This window comes from Stylophora pistillata, chromosome 7 (assembly GCF_964205215.1).
Source record: "Stylophora pistillata chromosome 7, jaStyPist1.2, whole genome shotgun sequence".
In the NCBI taxonomy this organism is placed as follows: Eukaryota; Metazoa; Cnidaria; class Anthozoa; order Scleractinia; family Pocilloporidae; genus Stylophora; species Stylophora pistillata.
The window spans coordinates 26,463,833-26,485,247 of record NC_142525.1 but is presented as its reverse complement, the minus strand read 5'-3'; the positions used below and the strand labels follow the sequence as shown (position 1 = coordinate 26,485,247).

The 21,415-nt window shown below is 39.4% G+C and overlaps 2 protein-coding genes and 1 long non-coding RNA gene across 3 annotated transcripts in view; 2 read left to right on the top strand and 1 right to left on the bottom strand.

The window, feature by feature from the left end:
• The window catches only part of LOC148727278 (uncharacterized), a 215,138-nt gene that overhangs the window by 193,043 nt on the left and 680 nt on the right, over window positions 1-21,415 (bottom strand). The gene's annotated exons all lie outside the window — the stretch shown is intronic.
• Window positions 1,016-4,835, top strand: LOC148727279 (uncharacterized). Its single transcript, XM_088727200.1, has 3 exons — window positions 1,016-1,344; window positions 3,219-3,468; window positions 3,682-4,835. Exons 1-3 carry the CDS (start codon window positions 1,186-1,188, stop codon window positions 3,735-3,737), a joined length of 465 nt encoding a protein of 154 aa, XP_088583326.1. The 5' UTR covers window positions 1,016-1,185; the 3' UTR covers window positions 3,738-4,835.
• LOC111336065 (uncharacterized) lies at window positions 5,709-19,853 on the top strand. The gene is made up of 8 exons (XM_088727187.1): window positions 5,709-6,014; window positions 10,365-10,572; window positions 10,809-11,119; window positions 12,248-12,388; window positions 12,905-13,227; window positions 13,820-14,968; window positions 17,596-17,866; window positions 18,155-19,853. Exons 1-8 carry the CDS (start codon window positions 5,844-5,846, stop codon window positions 18,557-18,559), a joined length of 2,979 nt encoding a protein of 992 aa, XP_088583313.1. The 5' UTR covers window positions 5,709-5,843; the 3' UTR covers window positions 18,560-19,853.

The window sequence follows — 21,415 nt, the reverse complement described above, 5'->3', positions numbered from 1 at the left end:
TGGATTACGTTAATCATTATTCATTCACTACCAAAGATGTTTGGGTAAAGAGAACTGACCACCTTTAAGAGTAAAATAATCCAAGGCTGTACAAAGCCTTAATTTTTTTGCACGAAACTTCCTTTCTGAAAAGTCCTCACTTCCTCTCTGTACAGCCCGTAGTCAAAAATTGTAATATTATAGCTTCAATTTGTCACTTGTGAGCGATTAGTGTTCAACTACAGAATATACTTGTATATGAAGGCCTCTATCAGAATCCGTTTAGAATTACCATTGTTGATTTTTAATAAAGGAATGCATACTGTATATGTTCTTCATTATATTTGAAGAAGAGGTGAAAATTGATAATAATGACTCGGACTTTTATCCTCAGTACCTTTTTAAAACCCCTTTACTTCCGCCTCTGATGAGCCCCCTGTGTGAACCCCCGTGTAAACACCTTGAAATTCGGTTCGGTCGGCTTGATCCACTGTGTAACAGTGATGCTCCAGAGGAACATGTTCGGTGAAATCCTTATTTCCAAGAGTCCTCTGTTCTGTTGACGAAGTTTTCTTTCAGGTGAGACATGCAGCAAACAACTTCCTGGTTCTGTTAACGAAGTTTTCTTTTAAATAGGCCATCAATTGGTCAATCTAACCACATGACGCACTGTACTGCACAAGTATTAAATGGTTTTGACGATCCATGTGATGCAGAGTTTCAAAAAATAAAAGGAAATGGTACTTTGAGGGAATAAATAATCAAACAAACAAAACAAATAAAAAAAAGATAAAGGAAAACGACAACGAAAGTTTGAGTTTCTATCGGAGTTTGTTTGATTCAACCACAGTCTTTGAGGACTTGCTATTGTTGGGATGTTTACCTCATCTTTGACAAACATTCAAAACGACCAGCACTGAATGTAATGTACCTGTGCCTATGTTTGATTATCTCCCTCGATGTTTACTTATTGCATGTTGCGTGATAAGTCACGCGGTTGACTGTGAGACAAGCTTTGACGATGGTCGTTAGTTGTAGGGATGCGTGACAATGCACCGTGACCGTAATCAGATACTTGGTGTGTAGTGGACTGTGATGATGCTGAACTTTTGAGACTTATATTTTTCCCTTTTCGCAGTTTTCAAAGATTTTAAACCTGAAATTGACAAAATTTGATTATAAGGATTTAATTTATCGGTGTGCAACATGAGTGCATTATCAGACATTGACAAGATCGACATGTATATCTTAATGGAGGCGCTAAAAATCCCTATCAATAAGGTGGAATCGGTTGACGAAACGAGGCAAAGAGTGAAAGAGACACTCCGGTTGTCAGAGAAAAGGTCAAGTTGGACGGCAAAGGAGGTTAGAATTTTGCAATTTCTTTTTAAAATATTAGCTACTAGCAAATGCGATTTCTAAACGACGTTTTCAGTACAATGGCATATCCGGATGCGACCGCTAATAAATAGTGGATGCAGATCATATCGTGAAATTCAGTCACGAATTTGTTTAAGAGCTTTCTCGTCGCTAATATCGCCATCGCTTACGATTAATATCATCTATCCAGTAATGGCATCTCAGAAATGAGTAGTACCAGAAGAAACTTAATTCTCATGGACAGAAATTGTAGCATTCACTCGTCAAATGTTTCTTTAAGTTCAAACTTGACAACACATACGCGAAGAGCTTACTGCGGGACCAATTGTTATTTGTTGATACTTTCATAAACGACACTTACGACTGAGTGTTAGAAAAATAATTTGAAATAAGAAGTTACAAAGTTGTCTTTCCGCAGTGAAAGGTAATCATGCATATTGATGTTCCTAATTTGGGAAGCTTGTATATGTGCACGATCCTTCGCAGTAAAGCACTATTTGAGCAATAGTGAAAATCAGACCTGAAAAAAATTTCAGGCCTGTACGGGATTCGAACCACTGACCTCTGCGATACTAGTGCAGCGCTCTACCAATTGAACTAACAAGCCAACTGGGAGCAGGCCATCAAATTAATTCGACATAAACCCGTAGATGATAAATCAAACAACAACAAACATATGAAACATATGTATGAACTGCGGTTATGAAACGTATATGTGCACGATCCTTCGCAGTAAAGCACTATTTGAGCAATAGTGAAAATCAGACCTGCAAAAAAATTTCAGGCCTGTACGGGATTCGAACCACTGACCTCTGCGATACTAGTGCAGCGCTCTACCAATTGAGCTAACAAGCCAACTGGGAGCAGGCCATCAAATTAATTCGACATAAACCCGTAGATGATAAATCAAACAACAACAAACATATGAAACATATGTATGAACTGCGGTTATGAAACGTATATGTGCACGATCCTTCGCAGTAAAGCACTATTTGAGCAATAGTGAAAATCAGACCTGAAAAAAATTTCAGGTCTGATTTTCACTATTGCTCAAATAGTGCTTTACTGCGAAGGATCGTGCACATATACGTTTCATAACCGCAGTTCATACATATGTTTCATATGTTTGTTGTTGTTTGATTTATCATCTACGGGTTTATGTCGAATTAATTTGATGGCCTGCTCCCAGTTGGCTTGTTAGCTCAATTGGTAGAGCGCTGCACTAGTATCGCAGAGGTCAGTGGTTCGAATCCCGTACAGGCCTGATTTTTTTCAGGTCTGATTTTCGCTATTGCATAAATAGCGCTATCTACTGCGAAGGATCGTGCATCATACGTATTTAATACCGCAGTTCAAAAATATATGGACTTCATATATATTCATTGTATCTGATTTATCATCACGGGTTTATTACAAATCAACTTAATGGCCTGCTCCCAGTTGGGTTGTTAGCTCAATTGTTAGAGCGCTGCACTAGTATCGCAGAGGTCAGTGGTTCGAATCCCGTACAGGCCTGATTTTTTTCAGGTCTGATTTTCGCTATTGCATAAATAGCGCTATCTACTGCGAAGGATCGTGTATCATACGTATTTAATACCGCAGTTCAAAAATATATGGACTTCATATATATTCATTGTATCTGATTTATCATCACGGGTTTATTACAAATCAACTTAATGGCCTGCTCCCAGTTGGGTTGTTAGCTCAATTGGTAGAGCGCTGCACTAATATCGCAGAGGTCAGTGGTTCGAATCCCGTACAGGCCTGATTTTTTCAGGTCTGATTTTCGCTATTGCATAAATAGCGCTATCTACTGCGAAGGATCGTGCATCATACGTACATGCGTTATCTTTGTGTAGGAAGCTGAACCATCCCTTTATTGTAAAGTTCTATGGTGGTGCTCGATTACGAACGATACTTGTGATGGAGATCTGCGAGGAAAACTTGAGGAGCCACATTTTTCGGCACAAAAGCAATATACCCGGTCTGTCATCAACACCTACTGCTGCCAGAAATGTGATTGGATGGGCAAAAGACATTGCCGATACTCTGAAATACATTCACAGACTAGGTATCGTTCACCGAGATCTCAAGTTGGAAAACATATTGGTAAGTTAAAAATTAGGACCACTGGCTGTTGTAAGTCTTTATTATTTCATTTAACCTATTTTGCTCGCCTTCGCCCAGCTTTCCTTGTTGTTGTTGTTGTTGTTTATGTTTTACTTCTAACTTTGCTTTACAAGCCCTCTTTTGAGCCCTAACAGCTTCCACGGAGGCTAAAGAGGTTGTTAATCGTTTTCTCATTACCTTTTCCTTCTATAGCTGTCACAAGGAAATGTTGTCAAAGTTGCCGATGTCGGTGTTTCCAAAGAAGCTAGAGCGATCACAGGTACCATGGTGGGAACTCCTATGTATCTGTGAACAAGTCAAGAATGTACGATTACAAAGCGGATATATACAGCTTCGGTATAATGCTCTGGGAGATGTGGTATGGTAAGAGAGCCCTTCTTGATATGGCAGGAGATGAACATGAGCTGTTTGACATAGTGATTGGGGGTACGAGACCTTTGCATGTGCAAGGCTCAAAGACGCCACCGGCTGGTTTGCAAAACGTAATGAGGCGTTGCTGGGATAAAAACCAAACAAAAGGCCAGATTCAGCATAATGTTATGAAGAGTTGTCTGAGCTATTCAAGGACCTTTGAGCACCACCCATGCAAAATCTGGTTATCAGGCAACCACTTCAAACGTATTTGCTGCTTAATGTAAGCTTTTTTGCAACGTTAGCGAATAATAGTAATATACTTTGATATTTGTAGGTCCTACCTGCTTTTACCAGTCTATGATGGACAGCCGTCATATCATTTTGAGTCCAAGTCTTTTTTGATTTCAGCCCTTGTAAGAGGCGTGAAAGGGTCTATACAGTGAAAAAAAAATAGTGAATAATAATAGTTAAATACAAGGGTGGATAGAGGCAAAAATATTTTAAACTTTTGTGCTTGACTTTTAGCGTTTGACATACGGTGGTCAGGTTGACAAATTGAACGAAGAGCAACCACTGTCTTCCTGTTTTCTGGGGTGCAGCTATTTGTTTACTTGGCTTGAATCCTGAACTGATCAGTTTCATCACTGTTTTGATGTTTAAAACCTTTTTCCCTGGATTACATTGATCGTTATTCATTGACTAGCAAAGATGTTTCGGTAAAGGGAACTGACCAATTTTAAGAATAAAATATTTCAAGACTGTACAGAGCTTTCATTTTTTTTTCAACGAACCTTCTTCTCTGAGAAGCCCTGACCTCCTCTCAATACAACTCGCTAAATTGACCAATCAGAGCGCGCGCTTTACTTTGGTTATGTTATAAATACAACTCGGAGTCAAAAATTGTAATATTATAGCTTCAATCTGTCATTTGTGAGCGATTAGTGTCCAACTACAGAATAAACTTTTATAGGAAGACCTATATCAAAATCCGTTTAAAATTAACATTGTTGGTTTTTAACGAAGGAATGTATACTGTATGCTTTCTGCGTTATATTTGAGGTGGAGTTGAAAATTGATTATAATGGCTCGTACTTTAATTCTCAGTACCTTTTTAAAACCCCCTTACTCACGCCTCTGATGAACCCCCTGTGTGAACCCCCTGTGTGAACCCCCTGTGTGAACCCCCTGTGTGAACCCCTTGTGTGAACGCCTTGGAATTTGGCCCGGTCGGCTTGATCCGCTGTGTGTCGGTGGTGCTGCAGAGGAATATATTTGGTAAAATCCTTGCTTCCAGGATTCCTCTCTCTTTTGTCTTTAACGAAAGCTGATCTTTAGATAACCTGAATTATAGCAATTGATTTCATGTGAGGCATACAACAAACAGCTTCCTGGTTCTGTAGACGAAGTCCTCATGATAGGCCATTAATAGGTCTATCTAACCACATGACGCACTGCGCTGCACAAGCTTGAATTGTTTTTGACGATCCACGTGGTGCAGAGTTTCAAACAATAAAATGAAATGGTACTTCCAATGAATAAACAAACAAACAAGCAAACAAAACAATGAGTAAAAAAGATGAAGATGAAGGGAAACGACAATGAAAGTTTGGGTTTCTATCGGAGTTTGTTTGATTCAACCTCAATCTTTTAGGGCTTGCCATTGTTGAGATGTTCACCTCATCTATGACAAGCATTCAAAACGACTAGCACTGAATGCAATAAGCAAAACTTCTTTTCCCGTTACTCTCTTCATGTACCTGTACATGAAGAGATGTCTATTAATTGTATGTTGCGTGATAAGTCACGCTTTGACTGTCAGACAATACATGTACAGGGATGCGTGACAGTGCACTACCGTAATCAGATACTTGGTATGCAGTAGACTGTGAGGATGCAAAACTTTTGAGACCTATATTTTTCCTTTTTCGCAGTTTTCAAAGGTTATAAACCTGACATTGACAAAATTTTGATCATAAGTATTTAAATTATCGGTGTTCAGCATGAGTGCATTGCCAGACATTGACAAGATCGACGATATCTTGGAGATGGCAACCACAATGGCGTCGCTAAAAATCCCGGCCAAAGGGCTGAAAACGTTGGACGAGATGAAACAAAAAGTGAAAGAGACTCTTCGGTTGTCAGAGAAAAAGTCAAGTTGGACGGCAAAAGAGGTGAGAATTTTACAATTTGTTTTCAAAATATCAGCTACTCGCAAATTCGATTTATAAACGACGTTTTCAGTACAATGGCCTCTCCAGATGCGACCGCTAATAAATGGTAGATGCAGATCATATCGTGAAATTCAGTCACGAATTATTTAACAGCTCGCTCGATGCTAATGTCGTCATCGTTTACGATTTATGCCATGTAGATCTATTCAGTGATGGCATCTCAGAAATTAGTAGTACTAGAAGAAACCTAATTCTCATGGATGGAAATCGTAGCATTCACCGCCAAATGTTTCTCAAAGTTCAAACCATCAGATCCTAGTTCAGAAGCTCATTTCATACGATCTTCCAAGCGGAATAATTGACTGGATAGTGGACTTTCTGTCCTGTCGCCGACAGCGTGTTAAACTTAGTCAGGACTGTTACTCGGAGTGGGGGGCCATCCCATCAGGGGTCCCACAGGGCACAAAACTTGGCCCCTGGTTATTTACTATTATGATAAACGACCTCATCATCCCGGGTACAGACATGTGGAAATATGTCGATGACTCCACTATTTCTGAAACAGTCATGAAGTCTGAGGTCAGCAAAGTCCAACAAGCGGTTGACGAACTCGCGACGCAAGCTTCTGCTGACAAGTTCCAATTAAATGAAACCAAGTGCAAGGAACTGCGCATAACATTCAGTCACTCTAGAAAGAACTTTGATCCAATTAAGGTTAATGATCAGGACTTAGAGTGTGTAGAGCAAGCAAAGATCTTAGGTTTGCAGATATCTTGCGATCTCACGTGGAATAATCACGTATCCGAAGTTGTAAAGAAAGTAAACAAGCGCCTGTATTTTTTGCGTCAGCTTAAGCGTGCACAGGTCAAGTCGGAGGAACTTTTGCTCTTCTATTTGACTTGTATTAGGCCTGTCACTGAATATGCATGCCCTGTTTATCATCATAGCCTCCCGCAATACCTTTCAGTAGATCTTGAGAGATGTCAAAGGCGAGCTTTACGTATTATCTATCCAGATTGTTCGTACAATGAGGCGCTTCTTTTGACTGGTCTAGTTCCCTTACACAACCGCCGCGAGTTCTTATGTGATAAGCTTTTTAATTCCATCCTGTCTAATCCCTCGCACAAGCTCTATAGCTTACTACCTCCCAAGAATGAGTGCGAAGTCAATTTAAGGAGTCAGCACTCTTTTACTACACGGCGCCTCCACACCATTCGTACTCGAAATAGTTTTATCCATCACTATGTCCATAAAGCAATGATGTAATATTGTTTTTCTCTTAATTATATATTTTTGTCTTTTTAATTAGTTCTTCTTAGCCATGTATTTTTTGTAGTATATATTTTATTGTAAATCAAACGTAATTCAGCCTGTGGCTGCAAGGTTTTTGATAATAAACTATCTATCTATCTAAACTTGGCAACACGAACGCGTAAAGCCTACTACAGGGCCGATAGTTACTTTTTGATACTTTCATAAACGACGCTTATAACTGAGTGTTAGCAAATCGATTTTAAATAAGAAATTGCAAAGTTCTGCTTCGGCAGCAAGAGGTAATTACGCATATTGATGTTCCTAATTTGGGAAGCTTGGTTAAGCAACGATCGAGCCTACAGGGTTCGAGTAAAGAAGTACGGCTCTTAGAATATCGAGGATTGATTAATATTGGTTGACTCTGCTTCAATTCTGCCTATTCTGGGCCTATAGTGTGCTCTGTGGATAAATTTTGGTCATTTGAGAAAATATTGACTGTTTTATCAGGTTTACATTTCCACATTTTCTCATAAAAGCTTTCATATATAATTTCTTTAAAAAAAATATCAACAGACTTAAAGCCCGGAGTAAACTAATGCTTTTCTCTGGCAAAAAGGAAGCCACAAATTAATTCTGCCATTCGGAATTGTCAACAAAGAGTTGGCGTCCTATGCTGAGGATAAATATTTCGAGAGGATCTCGGCAACAGCTGATTTTGCAAAGCATCAACCGTTTGCTTTAGTTTACATAATACATGTAGACATGGTTTGATTCTACACTTGTTTAAAGATTCAATGAATGTGACTGAGAAGTTACACCATGGTTATAAAAGTTAAATGTTGGTTCTATGAATTGTAACTTCTCGGTTACATTCCTTAAAACTTTAAAGCAGAGTAGCATCAAACCAGGTCTGATTGTTCACCTGATTCCTTCCTGAAAGGCTTTAATATATCATACTACATGCACTTTTAGTATACTTAAATATCCATAGAATTACTTAATGGAAATACTATCCTATCGGGTTTTGCTAAAAGCAGGCCCGCGGCCCACGGCTCGCGGTCCACGGTCCGCGGCCCGCGACGGCCAAGCGGCCTGGCAGCCCGAAGGCCCAGCAGCCCGCAACGGCCTGCGACCCGTACGCCCGGTGGCCCAGTCCTGATTTTCCACAGTTTTTTTTTGTCCAGCGGTAAATCCACGCGCATGCACAGATCTGCATCGGGTTTGGGCGTGCAAAAGGGAAGACAGTGAGTTTGAATTCGATGACAATCTAATCATTTGAATCCTTTTTTCTGTTTGTTGCATGTTGTTCAGATAAAACGTTTTGATTCTCTGTTCATTAGTCTCTTTACAGAAACCGATAACACAGTAGAGGACATTCATTATCGGACGATGTAAGTTCTTTTTAAACCATACTTTGAAGGTGAAAATATCATAACAACAAAGGAAAAGAAAATATGAACCAAGGGCAAAATTGAAGCACAACACAAACAACGAATTTGAATTTCTTGATGGTGGGGCTTGATTTTTTCACCTTTCGCTGTGATCGAAAAGTACTCCTTTTTACACCCGAAATAATTTACCGTATTTCTTCGCTCAACCTCGAATAAGGAGCTGCCTCCTCGATGTCCGACGGCGTAATGTCGGCAAATCGATCGGTCGCCCGACTGAGAAGCAGAGTTCGCTTGTTGACCTTAGTGACAATGAGACTGAAATCGAGTAAGTACCACTAAGAGATTTACCCGAACACAGAGTTTCCTTAGTAATTTACAAAAACTTTCAATGAACAGTTAAAATTCTGCTACTTGCTGAAAATGGTGCAAATTTAAGAATTGCCCAGCCTCGAATAAGAGTCCACCGCCCTTGACGACCAAAAATTTAATAAACGCCCAGGGCGCTTACCGTATTCGAATAAATACGGTACTTACATCGCCGGAAAGCAATGTTTGAGAACACGCTTTCTTTCTAGGGTGGAGTTCCTGTAAATAGATCGACATATGTCTATGCTGTAGAAGTATGGGGCTGCGCGTAGTATCATAAGTATCTGAGTCGCATAGACAGGCTGTTCAAGAGAGCTTTTAAGCTTGGTTACTGTAAAGAGCTTTTTTCGATTGAAAATATTATTATTCTAAAAGATAAGAAGTTGTGGGCCAAGATCACCGACAGCGATTTTACAACAGCTTTAGATGACCTTTTGCCACCAGAGCGACCAATGGTTACGCTACGTAAGAGGCGCCATAATTATATTCTCCCGCTTGTCAGAACTGAACGTTTCAAGAGGACTTTTGTTAATAGATGTTTGTTCTCTTATTAGTTAGTCAGTTAGTAATTTAGTTAGTTCATTAGTTTTATACTTGCTGAGTTCATATCATTGCAACTAAACACGTTTGTTGTTTAGAGTGCTTAATAAAGACTTTTTATTATTATTATTATTATTATTATCATTATATCTCTGTATAGAAAAGATTGGCAGCTCACATATCGCATCACTTATGATATTTTCACTTTCAAAGTATGCTTTGAAAATAACTTTCATCGTTCGATAATGAAAGTCCTCTATTGTGCTATCGGTTTCTGTAAAGAGATTAATAAACATAGAATCAAAACGTTTTTATCTGAACGACATGCAACAAACAGAAACAAGGATTCATATGATTAAATGGTCAACGAATTCAAACTCACTGTCGTCCGTTTTGTTCGCCCAAACCCGATGCAGATCTGTGGATGCGCGTGGATTTACTGCTGGAGAAAAAAACTGTGGAAAATCAGGACTGGGCCATCGCGGGCCGCGGGCCGCGGGCCTGCTTTTAGTTAGCAAAACCCTATCCTATCGAGGGTTGCATTGCGGAAGTTTGCGAGCTTAAACCAGCCTCGTGAATCTCTTAACTAAATTAAGCTGGTTGTTGCGTGTTAACAACAGGGCGTGCTTTTATTCCAAGTCTTTAGTCAAAGTTAGTTTTATAATCATATAATTTATCAAGGATTTCCCAAAATGATTGTAAAACGGTAATACTAAACAATTTGGCCGCAAAATAATCTTTAATTAACGCAAGCAAATGTTCATGCACAGATTTTGATTTACCATGTGTCGTTTATCAGGCCTTTTCAGTGTTGACTGAGGCAAAGAAAGAAGACGAAGAAAAACGAGCAACCTTGCTCCTTTTCTACGAACGTACGAGTATATGTTTGGATACGAGGCATGAAAATGTTCTTGCACTTTTGGAGAAAAATATCGGAAACTTCTGGGAGAAAATCGTTTCCCACAAACAAGTTCTACAAAAGAAAGAGTACATTGTACTCGTTGCAGGTTGGTTATAAATGTATTATCTGACATAGCCGCCTCATTCACTAGACTAAAATCCATGGCTAGAGTATAGGGAAAGGTAAACTCAGCCATTCATTAGGCTAATAACTTGTATCAATTCAGAAAAGAATTATCAAGCCTTGGAAACTAAATTGTAAACCAGCTTCAGTGGAATGGACTCATTCCTGCCGTTGTTGGTTTAAGTTTCCCCTTTATTTATACTTGTTTACAATTACCAGGCGAAACAAGTTCAGGTAAAAGCACCCTGTTAAATCTGATCCTTGGAGAGCAACTTCTTCCTTACTCCGTTCTCAGTACTACATCCACCATCGTTGAACTTAGATATGGAGATACACCAAAGTTGGTAGCGCATTATAAAAACAAAGAATCTGGGAATACCACGGAGACTGTCCTACTAGACAAGCCATCTGAAGCCACCGAGCAGAGTTACCTTCAACAGATTTCATCTTTTGTCCACCTGAAGGAGAACAGAGAGAGGGGTTCAGATTACGAAAAGATTGAGTTGTTTTGGCCGCACAATTTGTTGAAGGTACTGATAAGAAACAAGCAAGCTCAGTAATCCCTTAAAGTAGTAAAGTAGTAGAGATACATACATACATACATACTTTATTACCACTTCCCCAAAGAGGATCCTCAGAGGCAATACAATTAAGAAAAAAATTAATTTTACAATTAAGCTAAAAATTATATATCAGACTTAAAATAGAGTAATGACTTAAGTAGCGAAATTGCTAAGGTTACTTAAGAGGCGAGACCTAAGGCGGCGTTTAAACACATTAACCGATTCACAAAGTTTAAGATCGTTAGATAAGGAATTCCATAAAGTAATTGCCTTTAGAAAACGTCCTTTGGCCATTTGCTGTTCTAAAGCGAGATATGTTAAGCATTTGAGAACTTCGCGTTCTACGATTTGTGACATCACATCGTCTAATGAATTGTGTAGATAAATATCCAGAGATCGATCTAAATCTGGGAATTGATCTTTTTGCCAGCAAGCTCGAAAAAGTTCTCCGCACTATGCATGAATGTCTGATTCTATGGTATCAAGTGTGAGTGTCCAAATAACAGTTCCTAGTTCGCTATTCAGCTAATTCGCTATTAAGTTGTGCTTGTTAATTGTTGATGTCTCAATTAAATGTTTTCTTACATTGCTTCTGATGTACCGGTATCATTTCCAGAATCATTAAAATATATAAAACGACAAATTAACACTTAACCAGAAACAAAGCTCAAACAGGCTTAGCCAGGATCTTCTCAAAGTAAAAGTCAAATTCGATACTGATGATAAATCCAGCCCTGTATGTCAAAATGTTAATTAAAACGAACGAGCATACAAACTAGATCAATTTTCAATTTAATGCTGGAGGTTATCTGGAATTGTTCACCTTGCTTTGCTTTGCTCTGTGATTGGTTCAGAAAATTCTCGCCAATCAATCAGATTCAAAACTAAAATCAATTGCAACTTGATCACCCGCCTTTTGCTCTTTGGTGCCTTATTGGCTGTTATGATATTTTTCTATGCTCTGATTAGCCGATATAATTACTGTGGGTTTTTTTTCGCGGGTAATCAAACGAAATACACTCTAAAAGGCGATACTCAAAGACCAATGTTTGTGTATCATATTTTGTTCCCTACCATCTTTAACCTATCTTTTAGGAAAATATTGTCATAGTTGACAGCCCAGGTGTCGGAGAATCTACCATCATGGATGACATAGTAAAAGCGTACCTTCCAGAGGCATTCGCTTTTATTTACGTCATCAACAGTGAAAACGCCGGTGGAATACAGAAAGACAGGGTAAGGCCATTTGTTGCTCTAACTGTAGTCCAACTGCATAAACAGTTTAAGAGAACTAAGTTTGCTGCTAAAACCGTATCATTTTTGATATCATTCAACAATTGGCTCTCTTCCAAAAATAAATTATCCTTTCAAAAGATACCAAGAAGAGAACTCAATAGAAAAAAATTACCAATATCCCAGTTTTCAAGAAGTATTTTTTTTCCACACCAGCAGGGTAGTATTGAGTAGTGGTAGGGATCTAAGTAAAATAAATAGGAGGTTTTTATCCTTGGCGTGTGGCACAGATCTTTTGTCTTTACAGTTTCGTTTAGGAAAGAAGAATGAGATTTCGGTGGGATCTCGTTGAGAAGTAGGAGATTTTAAGTGCAACGCAATTTTGATAACCAACAACATGACAAGGTAATGATGTCTAAGATTCACATGGAGCTTAACGAACATGATTAGCTACTACGCGGCGATAACGTGACACGTAATGTTCGAAAATTATACCTTATTCTGTCTTTTTCCCTCCAGGTAGAAAAACTCATTGAACACGCCAGACAGGTGTCCCTTGACAAACAAAGGGAATGTTCTTCAAATTGTGCTCTGTTCGTTTGCAACAAGTGGGACCAGGTGCCGCTAGGAGAAACTGATGAAGTGAAGAGCTACATTGTGGGGAAACTCAAGCAGTGCTGGCCTAGTTTAGATCCAGAATCTCAGATTATTTACATGTCAGCAAAAGATGCAAGTAGAGCCCAAGAGCTTGGATTAGTCACGAAAGAGTTTGGTGAACTAATGAATGGCATTAAGTCCATGGTGTTGAAAAGTATCGAAGCAAGACTACAAATTCAGTGGAGGTAACTTGTTTAGCATCCTAAAATAACAAAATAATTGTTGAAGAACTTCGTTTGCTTGTGATGAAAATGTCTTATTAGTTATAACAATATACATGACAAGTCATGCATCTGCAAATCAAACTAACAGACGTTTCGTAGTGAGTAAGTTTAACTAGGATTTATGTTAATTTACGTGGTACTAACCAATAGCTAGCCTTCTTGGACAAGCTCAAAGTGGAGTTGGCAGTTACGCTTACAGTCAGTGTCAGCCAAAGATTCGAAACTCTTTAATGGTTGTAAAGATCCACGGGGTCAAAAGTTAAGATTAATCAAACCTTGATTTTTTATATAAATATTAATTCAGTACCCTTCACCTCCACCGATCGATCATATATTGCATGTGTCGAAAATCGGTTGAAAATATCTCAGAGAAGATCAAAATGAAACAATTAGTTCATATGAACGATGCGATGCATTTTCAATAGGACGATGGTTTTTAATTTGAGATTAAAAATTACGAAACCTCCCTGAAAGATATTCATACATATATAGATATCGTGAACAAGCATGAAAATAAAATGGAAGACAAATACAATCATGACTTTATTCTTAGGTGGCTTGACTACCTCCTTGCACGTATTGCCTACCACACAAAAGCGTTCATCTGTAATTCTTCCGAAGATCGTGAAAATGTGATGGAGAGAATGAAGTTGATCGCAGAACGCCTTCATAGTATCGAAAGGCGGCAAGGTACCGTAAGGAAAGAGCTGCAGACGTTCCTCAAAAACCAGACAGACATTGCTCTGAGTGCACTGTCCAAATATCTTAAGTCTCAAGAATTTAAGGAGAAGTTTTCTTCATGGACAAAAGACGACGTTCCAAATACTGAAGGAAGTTGGGAGGTTACCAAGAATTATATCCAAAAGGCACTGATGAAGCGACCTCGAGAGGGGATCGAGGAATGGGAAGAAAAGAATCATGTCTTTTCCGATGCTCGTTCCTCTTTGATTCGATACTTTCAAGAGAGGTTCAGCTACGTCGAGGGCCAACTTCGAACGCTGGAAAGCTCCGTCCTAGCTGGAGATACAGCTAGTTCAGCAAGTGGCCCTCTGGCATCAGATAACTTAAGCATCGCAGGAAAAGTCCTCATCGGGGTCACAAGTCCAATTTGGGTTCCAGTCGGTCTGGTTGTTTTAGTGGTAAGTGTCCCAGTAGTTGGCGCCTTGGCCGTTAAAGAGAAGTTGGAATACTGGAATAAAACACGAAACTACGAAGAAGACAAGTGTGGCTTTATGGCAAAAGCTTCCCAAGAATATCTTAAGGAAGCAGCTACAGAACAACATTTAAAGTCGTTCGTGGTGGAACAGCTTAAAGAAGCTCAGGTTTGTCTTAACCAGGTCTTAAATCGGATACCTCTGCTCATAGAAGAGGACAAGATGTTGTGTCAACAACTGAGAGAAGAAAACCGTTCTAAGAAAGCGATAGAGGATTTCTATCAACCGTTACACGATAAAAGTGTACAATTAAGAGATGAGATGGCCCTGTTTGGCATCAAAGAGGTCCGCACCATGGACATCAGTTGCAACGATTTGGAGTGGCAAGACGATGCACGTCTTGGAAGTGGAGCGTTCGCTGCTGTTTATCGAGGAACGTTGAAGATACGAGGAGACGATAAACCAGTAGATGTGGCAGTGAAAGTGTGGAACGAAGAGCTGAATGATGCTACAGCTAGTGCTTTCCTTTCCGAAACAGAGATACTCAGGTTGGTTTTCTTATCTTTGGATCTTAAAATAGATATTTCAAAATAATAATAATTAAAATGTATATATATATATAAGCGAAATAGGTAACGTAGGATCCAGGACAGTGCTCGACAATGAAGGAGCGATTACAGTAGCAAATGGACTACTCAAGTTACGCACATGTGGATTTTAATACAGCCTGTTTCGTAGACCAACAAAAGTTGATCCACTCATCAGTCAAACTCCATACACACTGAGGCATCGTGACGGTTAACTCTAACTTAGCAACGTGATTACATGACATTGTTTAAAAAATTCAAATCTTGAAAACCGTGCGCGCGCCGATAATAGCGTTAAGAATACTTGAGAATATATTTTCGCCGATATCTACAATTGGATATTATTTTACTTCGCTTGTTTAAAGAGGCCTCATGTGGATAAGACAAGATAAAAAATTTCTCAGTGAGACATAAATTGCAAAGTTTTGTGGCATTGGAATATGCTCTAGCCCTAGCAATAATTTTACATGAAATCGAATAGTCTTCCCTCTTCTCCTTGAGTTTCCACAGGTACTTGCTCAGCTCTGTGTCATTTCGCCGTCTCTCGTGGTTGAACAACATTCGGTGGTTGCGCCATCTAGTCTTAAAATTTGTCGCTGTGAGGCCAACGTACGTTTCAGTTTCTTCCCTGGTAGCGACTGTGGCTTGGTAGACCACCTCGCTTTGCAAACATTCCCCTCCCAAAGGGAGGCCTTGCAGTTATAAACCAGACGCCCCAAAAAGTGGAGAGAATTAAGAAACAGATTTGCACGACATTTGCCCTAAACAACCTTAGAATTATCATCGAGGCAAACAAGAAAATCATCAACTTTCTCGATGTAATGCTCGACCTGATAACTGGCAGATTCGGACCCTATTCAAAACCAGCAACTACCCCTCTATACGTACACAGCAAGTCTAACCACCCACCTTGCATACTACGAAACATCCCCGAAGCAGTTAATAAAAGACTTTCTGAAATCTCTTCTGACGAAGACATGTTTAACAAAGCCGCACCTCCCTACCAAGACGCGTTACACAAGAGTGGCTACACATACAATCTGCACTTCACTGAACCGGAACCGCACCGACCGCAATACCAAACCAAAAGGCGAAGAAACCTAATTTGGTTTAACCCACCATTTAACAGAAACGTCCAGACCAACATTGGCAGAGCGTTTATTAACCTTATCGACAAGTGCTTTCCAGTCACCCAAAAACTGAGGAGAATTTTCAATAGAAACACCATTAAACTGAGCTACTCATGCACACCCAATATGAAACAGATCATAGACGGGCATAACAAAGCCACAATCAGGCACGCAAAAATGTCCGACGAAAGCCGCCCCCAAAGATTGTGCAACTGCAGAAACGAAAACGAATGCCCTTTAGGAGGGGAATGTTTGCAAAGCGAGGTTGTCTACCAAGCCACAGTCGCTACCAGGGAAGAAACTGAAACGTACGTTGGCCTCACAGCGACAGATGGCGCAACCACCGAATGTCGTTCAACCACGAGAGACGGCGAAATGACACAGAGCTGAGCAAGTACCTGTGGAAACTCAAGGAGAAGAGGGAAGACTATTCGATTTCATGGAAAAATATTGCTAGGGCTAGAGCAATGTCATGTGATCACAATGTCATGTGATCACGTTGCTAAGTTAGAGTTAACCGTCACGATGCCTCAGTGTGTATGGAGTTTGACTGATGAGTGGATCAACTTTTGTTGGTCTACGAAACAGGCTGTATTAAAATCCATATGTGCGTAACTTGAGTAGTCCATTTGCTACTATATATATATATATATATATATATATATATATATATATCCTTCAGCTTTGACTTTTAGGAAGCACTTAACATATTCTGACTGGTAGCTAATGGGGCATTTTCCTAATCGAATCATTCTTCTCTGCTCAAGGAGCTCGTGGTGTTGGGTTGCAAGGCATCAACTGGAAAATGGACATTGTAATAAGAAGATTTCTGTATTATGTAAATTAAATAATATTTTCCTGGCAATTTCGGAACACGGGGAACCTAGGTATATGTCAAGGCACATCGAGGTAGTAAATGAGAATGACCTTAACTGTCAAACTTCTCACTATTCATTTTACCAACAGGTCCCAGTTGTTCGAAGGTCGATTAGCACTAACCCAGGGTTAAATCTTAATCCAGGTTTCTATATTTCTCTGATAAAAAGCCGTTTTGGGATAATTTTCCCAATTTATTTTTGGGCATTTAATCATCAAATTGTGGTCAAATGGAATCAAGCTGAATTTTCTTTTAAAGCTTTCAGATCTGAAATCAAATTTCATACTAACCCTGGGTTATCGTAACCTACTTTTGAACAACCCGGCCCAGGTCTTTACCATTGAAACCCTTGAGTCACTTAGGAGTGACACGCATCCAATTGCTCCTCCCATCATCACAGCTGAATCAAACATTTATGTCATAAGAATAAGGGAAATGATCGCCAACAGAAAAAGCTCTGGATGAGAATCAAAATCTTCCTTTTTTAGTATCGGAAAATGTGTAGGGAATGGTATAGAAAATATGGATACTGTTTTTTAAAAGAGTGTAGGTTGTTTTACACATACCTATTTCCTTTATAGGAAACTGAATTATCCCTCCATTGTAAAGTTCTATGGTGCGGCATTGCGTAAGGAAGGGGATCAGCTGAAAGCGATATTGGTGTTGGAGCTCTGCAAGGAAAATTTGATGAGGCATATTTTCCAGCATAAAAGCAAGATACCTGGTGAGCCATCATCATCTGTTACAGCTACGAGAGATGTGATCAGATGGGCAAAAGAAATTGCCGATGCTCTGGAATACATTCACAGACAAGGTATTGTTCACAGAGATCTCAAACTGGAAAATGTATTGGTAAGTTATGAATTGGAACTACTGGCTATCGTAATCGCACATCATATCTTTTGTTTTTGACTTTGTCTTTCTTGTCTTATTTTTCCATTGAATTCCTGTTCTTTGAAGAGTTAGCATTGATTTTATCATTTCCCACGTAAAACCAGTGTGACAACGCATTCCAGACTAACGCCTCCAGGCACCTTGTTTTCTTTTTCACTTTGCCTTGCCCTCTTTAAGAGGGAAACTTTTGGACGTTGGTATTAAAGCTGTATCATATTACATGAATATTATCTTATCCTCCCACAGCTGTCGTTAGAAAATGTTGCCAAAGTAGCCGATGTCGGTGTTTCCAAAGAAGCCAAAGCTATCACGGGTACCATGACGGGAACTCCTATGTATCTTGCTCCGGAAGTGATTAGGTCCTGTATGTACGATTACAAAGCAGACGTGTACAGCTTTGGTATAATGCTCTGGGAGATGTGGTACGGTAAGAGAGCCCTTCTTGATGTGAGAGGAGATGTGAAGGAGTTTTATGACAAGGTACTTAAGGGCGCAAGACCTGCACATGTCGAAGGCTCAAACAGGCCTCCAACTGTTTTGCACGATCTGATGCAGCATTGCTGGGACATAAAACCTGATAATCGACCAGATGCTGCAAAGTGTTACAAGAAGTTGACCCAGCTCTATCAGGACGCTGCAGCACCATCTTAGAAAACTCTGATTATTGGGCAACCACTTTCAATGTGTTTACTTTTTAAGTGTAGACTTTTGTGGAGCAGCAGCACTCACTTATGGTTGTTGTAGCGAATAGAATAGCCTCACCTTGGCCAGTTTTCCCGTTTAAAACTTAGATCGTACATTATAGAAACCCATTCTGGTCTTAGTCAGTGTCAAGGATGGTGTCCTTGGCTCTCATCATAGTCCAGTCATCGTCTCATAGTATTGTTAAGTATACTAGAGTTCCAATGATTAAGTAGATTACTTTAACTTAGAGCTGGTTAAAATGTGTATCAATCCCCTTAGGGCTGATTTGTTTTTGCTCTTGACAAATAGTGGCCAAGTTGGTTCCTTTTACCTTTTAGACTTTTTGTATTTTTTAATTAAGTATTTTAATAACAGGAGCCCCATTGATACCAGTGCTTAGTGCACTGAAGTGGTTATCCTGTATAAATATTATTATTAACTTGTTGTACTCGGGAACTTGTAGTTGACAAGCATGTGGTATGACTTTAAAATCTCCTCTCCTAGCCTGTTACAATCTCTTGACTGTAATACAGTTGCAGTAAGAGCTTCTTACATTTTACCTATGAGGCCATTTTTTAGTGAAAACTTGAAAAACCGGGGGATGGTCTATCTCCCCCCGGAAATAACCAAAGCAGAAACCGGTTTGCCATTTTGAGGTTTGGGGTAGATCCTTTGAACTGGCAAAGTTTCATTGAAATCGGTGAGATGGCATGTATCCAGGCTGCTCGGTGCTCTCGTGGACACGTTCTTAAGAGGTGTGATCGGCGCATCATGAAAACTTAGAGGAAAGTTTCTGCTTTGGAGAGAGGGCATTTTCCTGTTTGAATCAGTGAATTATGCCCAGTGGATCCCAAGATATAATTTTTTCATTTCTTGCCGTGATAGTACGGTACAAAATATGATAAACTGTTCTCAAAATAATATCACAGTGACGTCTCCGGCACGTGATTTAAAAGAAGACCTTTCCTTGCAGAATTATCTCAATTCGTCAATCAATTGTGTCAAGAACAAAACGCTCGAGTTTGGGTGGTTTTATAAAAGCCCTTGTTCATGGCTTTACTTGTTGTTTCAGGTCCAAACTATCTGATTTTACCGGTCTGATTACAAACACTTATTATCGCACAGGCGAAATCTGACAGTTATACAGCTGATAAAAATCAACTACCTAGCCAAACAAAATAAAGAAAACTTCCAAGGTAATCAGGCTATTCAATATCGATGAGAGGGGTATGTATTCTTACATTAAATTTTTCATTCCTGAGTGAAAGTGTATATTTTTTCATTGACAATTGAAAGGTACGCGGACTTTGTTTCCCTCAATTCAGGAGTGCGTTTGCTTACAATTTTCAATTAGCTTCGTTCTACGTGCTAGGTAAATTTGAAATCATTCGCCCAATTACTTCCTGAATTGTACTCCATTCTGTCCTGTTATTACTAATCAGATTTAAAATCAATCCAATCGCTACTTGGTCACTTGGTTTTTCCTCAGCAACACGTTGCAGGCTTGTCTTCTCTCTGAGTTCTCATGGTCCATGCGAGATGCGAGATATTTCTTCGCTCTGATTGGCTGCTGCGATAACTTCGGTGTTGGTTTTACTTCAACCAATCAAAATGCGCTATGAAGAGTGATGCTCAAGGACAAAACCTATTACATCTCGCATGCTGCATCTCATATTTTACATTTCTTTTAGAAAAATGTGTTAGTTGACAGTCCAAGCTTGGGCGAATCTGCCGTCATATACAGCTTCGACATAATACTCTGAGAGATGTGGTATGGTAAGAGAGCCCTTTTCGATGTGGCAGGAGATGAACATGAGCTTTTTGACATAGTGATTGGAAGTACGAGACCTAGGCATGTCCAATGCTCAAAGACGCCGCCAACTGGTTAGCAAATCGTAATGGGGCATTGCTGGGATGAAAATCCAAATAAAGGGCCAGATTCAGCACAATGTTATCAATAGTTCTCTGAGCTATTCAAGGAAGTTTGAGCACCACTTATGTAAAATCTGGTTGTCAGGCAACTATCTCAACCGTATTTACTACTTACCGTAAGCTTTTTTCGCAGCCTTAGCGAATAATAGTAATTTACTATGATATTTGTAGGTCCTACCTGCTTTTACTAGCGAGTCTATGATGAGCCGTGGTAAGAGTCATACTTCTTTGAGTCCAAATCTTTTTCAGCCTTTGTAAGCAAATTAAAGGCGTGGAAGGGTCTAAACGGTGAAAAAAGTAGCTGGGTTACCTAGCACTCGTTAAAAGATAACAAGTCTGTTTGTTTTTTTGGTTATTAATTAAATTCAAAGGTGGATAGAGGCAAAAAAATTTTAAACTTTTGTTCTTCACTTTTAGCGTTTGACATACAATGGTCAGGTGGACAAACTGAACGAAGAGCAACCACTGTCTTCTGGGGTGCAGCTATTTGCGGGCTTGAATCATGAACTGATCAGTTTCATCACTGCTTTCATGTTTGAAACCTTTTTCCCTGGATTACATTGATCATTATTCATTCACTACCAAAGATGTTTGGGTAAAGGGAACTGACCATGCCACCTTTAAGAGTAAAATAATCCAAGGCTGTACAGGGCTTTAATTTTTTTCCATGAACCTTTTTCTCTGAGAAGCCCTCACCTCCTCTCAGTACAGCCCGGAGTTAAAAATTGTAATATTATAGCTTAAATCTGTCACTTGTGAGTGATTAGTGTTCAAATACAGAAAAAACTTGTATATGAAGGCCTCTATCGGAATCCGTTTAAAATTAACATTATTCGTTTTTAACAAAGGAATGCATACGGTATATGTTCTTCATTATATTTGAAGAAGAAG

Excerpts from the sequence above, each read along its gene's own strand:
- LOC148727279 (XM_088727200.1), top strand. The coding sequence starts at position 1,186 with ATGAGTGCATTATCAGACATTGACAAGATCGACATGTATATCTTAATG. Across the intron at positions 1,345-3,218 it reads CAAGTTGGACGGCAAAGGAG|GAAGCTGAACCATCCCTTTA; the intron begins GTTAGAATTTTG and ends ATCTTTGTGTAG. Across the intron at positions 3,469-3,681 it reads TCAAGTTGGAAAACATATTG|CTGTCACAAGGAAATGTTGT; the intron begins GTAAGTTAAAAA and ends TTCCTTCTATAG.
- LOC111336065 (XM_088727187.1), top strand. The coding sequence starts at position 5,844 with ATGAGTGCATTGCCAGACATTGACAAGATCGACGATATCTTGGAGATG. Across the intron at positions 12,389-12,904 it reads GTGGAATACAGAAAGACAGG|GTAGAAAAACTCATTGAACA; the intron begins GTAAGGCCATTT and ends TTTTCCCTCCAG. Across the intron at positions 13,228-13,819 it reads AGACTACAAATTCAGTGGAG|GTGGCTTGACTACCTCCTTG; the intron begins GTAACTTGTTTA and ends CTTTATTCTTAG.